The 7897-nt window shown below is 42.8% G+C and overlaps 1 protein-coding gene across 1 annotated transcript; it reads right to left on the bottom strand.

Moving 5' to 3' along the window:
* Nucleotides 1–2428: 2428 nt before the first annotated feature.
* Nucleotides 2429–5573, bottom strand: LOC135203899 (CCHC-type zinc finger nucleic acid binding protein-like). Its single transcript, XM_064233831.1, has 3 exons — nucleotides 5266–5573; nucleotides 4239–4386; nucleotides 2429–2527 (listed from the first exon to the last, which is right to left on the bottom strand). The coding sequence occupies exons 1-3, from the start codon at nucleotides 5571–5573 to the stop codon at nucleotides 2429–2431; spliced, it is 555 nt and encodes a 184-aa protein (XP_064089901.1).
* Nucleotides 5574–7897: the final 2324 nt, after the last annotated feature.

Here is a 7897-nt window from a genome sequence, read left to right as displayed (position 1 = left end):
ATAGTATATATAGATATCATATATATATTATAAATTATTTATATATACATAATGAATGTCTTTAATTCAAAGAAAACTCATAATCACATGAGTCAATAAGATAAGATGGAAAAGTAAATTCACTATAATATGTCTGTTTGATCTTGTTTAAAATACAAAGCAGAAAGCTTTCGATGACCTCCACAGTCCTCCTTGTCAATCTGCCTATAATTACACACAGTGAGCATACAAATTTTTTTTTTTTTTTTTGTTTTTTTTACTAGTTTTACAAATAGCTTTTTTTGAAGATGGGCAGTTGGCTCTTCACGTTATTCCCTCATTCTCCAACGGCAAACCAGCTAACCACCTAGATCTTCGAAGTGGCGGTTCGTCTCTTGAATCATTTGGTCTGTTGTCCATAGCAGTTTGGGCACCTGCAACAAGGGCCATGGGGTGTGTCGCAGTTAGTAATAACACCAACAATCTAGCCACCTCTGATACTGCCACTGCCTCATCTTCTTTCGTTCAGGTAACAGGGACACACCCCGTATCCCTTGTATCCCTTGTTGCAGGTGCCCAAGCTGCTATGGACAATAGACCAAATGATTCAAGAGACGAACCGCCACTTCAAAGATCTTGGTGGTTAGTTGGTTTGCCGTCAGAGAATGAGGAAATAACGCGAAGAGCCAACTGCCCATCTTTTAGCAAGCTATTTGTAAACTAGTAAAAAAAAAAACACTTTTTTGTATGGTTACTGTGTGTAATGATAGGCAGATTGACAAGGAGGACCGTGCAGGTCATCAAAAGCTTTCTGTTTTGTATTTTAAACAACAAGATGAAACAGACATATTATTGTGAATTTACTTTTTCATAATGTCTTTTATTGTAATACAACAGTATAATATTAAGATAAAGGGCCCATGAAACTATTTGAACGTTGCAACCATATATTTCGAGCACTTCCTTCTGTGCTCCTGATCACTGGTAAGATATGGACATAGGATATCTTACAAGAGTTTATATACCAGCATAATATGTAGGTGTGTGTCACGAAAAATTAGTGCATGGGGTTCTGTGATGTAATCCCGTCCATCCATCCATTTCCCGCTTTTCAATGTAAGACGAATTGCCATGTATCAGGCAATCTGGCGGTTAAAGCAGAATGGTTCTTTCTTGTCAGTTCGCATTTATCAGTCCTCGCCTCTTCACCTTTACCCCCCAACCCCCTATGGATTTATGACAGAATTCTTGTTGTCATGTAAATTATATAAGAAACAGAAGAATGCTTTCTTTTTGAAGAGAAAAAATTATCAGTAAAATTGACTAACCCGATCCACCCAGGTATAAAAGGAGAGTGCGCCAACCGCACAGATTTAGGCCGGTATCACACTATGTGGCGTCGCCACGGCGGTGAAACCGTATGCGGCGCCGCACATGGAGATATCACACACAAACCAATGAGAGGTGTCACACTAGTGGAGCGCTGCTGTTTCCGCCGCACTTTGCTGCGGCAGCGCCTGACCACCGCAACTCTGCATCCGCCCAATTGTCGTGGGAAAACACACACAGTTCTATCCACGTGATCACACCAGACGGCTACGCCGCAACTGGCGCTCCCCTGAACCACTTGCGTTTACAACTATCAAGATGTTTGACGTTGATTTATTCATTCAATGCATTCATGCAAGGCCAGCACTTTGGGAATAGGGTATATAGAGAATATTGTGATTAGAACTCTAGAGAGAAAGCATGGATTAAAATAGGCAAAATAATGTTCTACGAGAAGTGGCCAGATAATTATGGAATCAGCATTAAATGGGTGTACCCAGTGTTTATGATGAGTTGGCTCTTTCAGTAAGCCCTCTGCTTCTAATGCAAAAATGACTTTTAGTTCGGACAACATGATAGTCAACCCATCTACGCTGGTTGCTGGGGATAGACTGAGCGACTTCGCCGCTTATTTGTAACAGGATGCTGGCAATGCGGCGGTGCGCGCACAGTTCCGCCGCAGCAGCATCGCCGCATAGTGTGACACCGGCCTTACGGGGTGCTCTAGGAGCAAGAGCCCATGCCAGTATAAGGCTGGCTTAATCTTCAACAACAACAACAACTGCACAGCCTCTTCCTTCTAATTAATGCAGATCAATTAGCAGCTCTTCTGGGTCGTGTATCTGGTGTACGGGTGTGAACTTAGCCATGTCTTTCATGTAGCCATCATTGGGCTAATTGATGTAAACCTTGCTCACATTGTTTAATCAACTTTTGGGAATATGTCCCTATCTGTTTTAAGGAAAGTGCAATTCAATTTTAAGTGATTTTTTTGTTTTTTGATTGGTCGCATGGCCACATTAAATTCCTCTAAATTTGGGGTGCTGTGCCACCCAAATTCACGCATCACTGCTTTGTTTCACTGTTAACATTAGTAAATTCTAGTTTTGTAATAAAATTGTTAAAATCCTCTGTGTTTACCATTCGAATTGTCCTTGTGCACAGGCTGGAACCTGTCCCCTGAGGCAGGGCTATCGGCCTCCCTCCATCTGGCACGAACCTGAAAAACAGTCGCTATAACATTTGCGACAGTGGGGCAGTAAGTCTCTACTGGTGACCCAGGAAGGATGGGATTAGAATATTCCTTGGTAATTTCTGGTCTCATTATCTCTCGTCTGGCGACTCGTCCGGTGGTCGGATGTTCTTGGACACCTGCTTGAGAAGCGGCCCAAGGATTAATTCGTCGATGTCATCCGATTTCCAATGTCCTCCTGGTAGGTTCATATTGTTGGTTTGATTGATGATAGCAGATTCCAGCATCTTCCTTTTGTACGGACAGCTACTTTTGAAAACCAGCTCTGCCCCAATCCAGTTAATGGTATCAGGACAAAATTCCCCGGTGGACAAAATTCCCTGTAGGACAAAATCCCCCAGGACAAAATCCCCCATAGGACTGTGGCGGGATCACAAGCTTAAAAGCAATTGCAAAACCCCCCCACATTAACTTAATCTATCTGGCTACCAAACCCACCCTCAGTCACACTTTCCTCTTTGCACACAAAATACACACAGAACAATTGACCTATACCTACACAAAAACAAAAACAAAAAACAAAACACATGTACTTACCAACCACTCCAGACACTCCGGGCTATGCTGTGCTGTCCGCCGGTCGAGGTCACGGCGATACCAATAACGGCAAAGACCACAACCAAGAACCACAACCCCACAACTCAACAACAAACAAGGAACACAACCACAACTCAACAACACAGCAAACAACAAAAAAGACCACTGCAAACCAACCATTAACACACAAAAAAACCAACACCTCACAAAAAGGGCAACACACAAACACCCAATAACAACACCAAGAAATCACAACAACAACAAAGACAACAGCACAGGCACAACAACTCTAAGTAAACAACACTAACTTAACAACAAACAAAAACACACAACTCAGCTGACTATCAAGGGTTTCAACCAACTGCTCCCGACACTACTCACTATCACAGGGTATGACCAATGACTGACCAAAGACTCACTCAAAACACAGAACTCTGATCTCTAACAGCACCAGCAGACAACCCAGAGCTCACCAACAACCAATTCAGTTGTTAACCATCCATACAGCAATTACACCCTCTCTCTCTCTCTCTCTCTCTCTCTCTCTCTCTCTCTCTCTCTCACACACACACAGACGTTGTCAAATGGAACTCCATAACTCCTCCATATTTCCTCTCCCATTACATTTGACAATGTCTCCTTACATCACAACACCCACACTAAATAGCCTTCCGCAACACCCACGGATGCTCAGACGCAGGTCCCCTGGATCTTGTTTGAAGGCCCTCATACACACTCTCAGTTACACCACCTGATTCCCTTCCTGGTGAAACTTCACTAAACCCTGACAATTCAAACCCACACATACTATATGTATTATTCCTCCCCTCAAAGTAATCCGTATTACATGCCTTATCCACCAATTCTAACCCCTCTATCATGCAGCTCACGCTTCTCTCTTTCATTCCCTTTCCTTACCTTCTTCTGCTTTCTTCCATACTCAACCAACACCAACTGCCAATCTTCCAGACCCATCTGCTCACCGACACTTGGCTCACATTTATTCACGCTCAACCACTCACCCATTGCATTCTCCTGAACATACTGCCGCATACTAGAGGACCCACCCAACTGAATCCCTTAACACCTAGTTTCCTGAATTCCCAACCTGACTCATCCTCTTATGACTACACACACTCACCAAGTGACCTTCCAATCCACATTCAACACACTTCGCATGCTGTTCTTTACACATCCTAGCATAGTGCCCGTTCCTCCCGCAGTTGCCACAAACCACGTTCATACGGGTACCCTGACATTCACTAGCTATGTGCCCTACCTGTCCACACCTATAACATTTAATATCCCTATCTTTTTTACACTCGCTCACCCGAAGCACACTTCCAACGCCCACCAACATTCATTCTTCCTGTACCCTGGCTTACCACATCTATAACACTGCTGCTCACGCTCACAACTAACTGACCCTACTCTTCTAACACTCGCACTTCTATCTCTTTTAGGGCTAACTACACTCACGTTACTTGCCCTAACACTCCTATCTACCCCTCGCTCTGCCATTCGACTTGGCCCCTCCAAAACTGCCTCCCTATAGCTTTTAAACTCTGGTACAACCTCAGCTATTTCAGTCCTAACACTAACACTCCTACTCTCTTTCATACACCTATCTAACTTGTAATCTTCTACTATTTCTAAAATGTCGTTCCATGTCAACCTTTCATTCGTCCATCGCATTTTCTCCCTACGTTTCAGATTTATAAACTCCTATACACTCTCTGGTACAGTCGCCAACAACTTTCGCACTAACTCCTTACACTCATTTATCCCTTCGTCCCAGAACTTTTTCCTAGCTAATGTTTCTAACCTTCACACACATACATCGACAACGGCTCACCAACATTCATTCTTGCCTCTTAAAAATCATGCTTTCTCCTAACGCTACTCTTTATCTTCTTTGCCTGTTCTACAATCTTGGCTTTCACACTCTCATACGGCACATTCCCTACACTCATCATTACCCCATACATACTCAACAAAAATCCTGTCAAAAAGCTACCTAACTCTCTTGCCCAGACTCTCTTGTTATCCCCATACTTTACCTCACAATACCTCTCATATTCCTTAAAAAAGTCCCCTATGTCCCTACTACCATATTCCTCGTATTGTGCACATCGGGGTACCTCTCTCATATACACAGCCTTCCGTACTTTTGCTCACTCTCACTCTTACTTTTGCTACTTCCATTCTGACCCTTCTTTCTCTCTTCTGAATACAGCAAATCCACTTCCATACTCATGTCCATACTCTTGACTACGCTCTTCTTACCCTTCTTTCTACCTACCTGTTTCCACTCACCACTATGTAAATCACTCTCAGCCCTTTCCCCAATGTATTCAGTCCTAGTCTCATCCTGTCTGTCACCCTTGCCAACCTTCTTTCCCTTAGTCTTCTTCTTTTTCTCAGTCCCCTTCTTATTCTTCTCTTCAGGTTTATCCTTATCCTGTGTCTTCCCCATCTTTCCCTTACCTATCACATCCGAATCACCCTCGTCACTCGTACTCTTATCCACTCGCTCTTTCACTTTCTTTACCACTCCTGGCCCATCACAAGACCCAGTAGGCCTACCTCCTACAGCTCCCTTCCCCATGAATCCCTTCATCATTTCCTGCATCATCTCTTGCACTGCATTCATCATTATCCCGAATTTTTCGTCCATTTTCTCAGCCATTCTCTCTTCCGCACCTTTCACCTCTTGTTTCATTTCCACTTTCGCACTCCTTAGCATTCCTCTCATTCCCTCTAACTCGCTCTTCAGCTCCTCACACTCTACCCTCAACCTCTCATTCTCCACTTCCAACCTTTCCTTAGCTTCCCTCGCCAACTTCAGCTCCTCCTTTAGCCTCTCTATTTCCTTCAACCCTTCCATCCTCACTTTCTCTACCAATCACACAACTCACTACCCCAATCGTCCTGCACACCAACAGTCCCTGTTCGGACGCCAAAAAATACTGTGGCGGAATCACAAGCTTAAAACCAATTGCTTTACCCGCCCCCCCCCCCACATTAACTTAATATATCTGGCTACCAAACTCCCCTTCAGTCACACTTTCATCTTTACACTACAAAATACACTCAGGACAATTGACCTATACCCACACAAAAACAAAAAAACACAAAACAAAAAAACACAAAACACATGTATTTACCAACCACTCCAGACACTCCGGGCTATGCTGTGCTGTCCGCCGGTCGAGGTCACGGAGATACCAATAACGGCAAAGACCACAACCAAGAACCACAACCCACAACACAACAACAACACAACACCCAAGGACCACAACCCCACAACTCAACAACACAACAACAAACAAGGAACACAACCACAACTCAACAACACAGCAAACAACAAAAAAGACCACTGCATAACCAACCACTAACACAAAAAAAAACCAACACCACACAAAAAAGGCAACACACACACACCCAATAACAACACCAAGAAATCACAACAACAACAAAGACAACAGCACAGGCACAACAACTCTAAGCAAACAACACTAACTTAACAACAAACAAAAACACACATCTCAGCTGACTATCAAGGGCTTCAACCAACTGCTCCCGACACTACTGACTATCACAGGGTATGACCAATGACTGACCAAAGACTCACTCAAAACACAGAACTCTGATCTCTAACAGCACCAGCAGAAAACCCAGAACTCACCAACAACCAATTCAGTTGTTAACCATCCATACAGCAATTATACCATTTCTCTCTCTCTTCTCTCTCTCTCTCTCACACACACACACACACACACACACACACGACGTTGTCAAATGGAACTCCATAACTCCTCCATAGGACAAAATCCCCCATGCCAGAATTCCCCTTTTACTACCATTTGCTTGTTTTTCTAACAAGGCAATATTTACTCAAGATCTTGTTTTACCCGAAAACTGTAAAAACCGCCAGGGGTGAAAACTTTTTTGTTGTATGATTCTCCGTTTGACGGCAAGAGAATTTTAATGTTTGGGACAGCCAAAAGCATTACAATTTTAAGTAATCATCCTCATTGGTGTTTGGATGGAACATTTAAAGTGGTTCCTGAAATTTTTGTCCAACTGTATACAATTCATGCTGTGGTGGATCATCGCTCTATACCCTGCATCTATACACTATTACCGGATAAGACCCAAACAACTTATAACAGATTCATACAAGAAGTAAAAATCTTGACAAATTGCTTGCCTGCGAGTGCAATGACTGATTTTGAAAGAGCAATGCTGAATACTTTGATAGCTCACTCTCCAGAAGTCTATGTTAAAGGCTGCTTTTTTTCATTTGTGCCAAAATATTTACAGAAAAATACTAGAGTTTGGTTTACCAAAATATTATCAAGACAATAATAAATTTTCTATTAAAATGAGAATGATAGCGGCCCTTGCCTTTATTCCCCCTGAATCTGTTCATGAAGCATTTGAAAAGCTCTATGATTTTATGCCAGGGGAGAGTTTGCCAATTTTGGATTACTTTGAGGATCACTATATTGGTAGGCCATGTAGACGAGGACGCCGAGAACCCACATTTAGCATACCTCTGTGGAATTTGTATGCAAGAACAAATGATGAACTTAATCGTACCAATAATTCTGTGGAAGGATGGCATCGCAGTGTTGTATCATTTGCTGGGTGTTCCCATCCAGTCATCTGGAAGTTTATGAGTCTCTTAGAGCGAGAAATCAACTTTCAAGATGTTCAGATGAATCAGACTATTTCTGGTATCGCTAGTGAACCACCTAGAAAGAAATATAAGGATGCCACATCACGAATCAAATC

The sequence above is a fragment of the Macrobrachium nipponense genome, chromosome 44 (genome assembly GCF_015104395.2).
Source record: "Macrobrachium nipponense isolate FS-2020 chromosome 44, ASM1510439v2, whole genome shotgun sequence".
In the NCBI taxonomy this organism is placed as follows: Eukaryota; Metazoa; Arthropoda; class Malacostraca; order Decapoda; family Palaemonidae; genus Macrobrachium; species Macrobrachium nipponense.
This window is presented reverse-complemented; position numbering and strand designations above follow the sequence as displayed.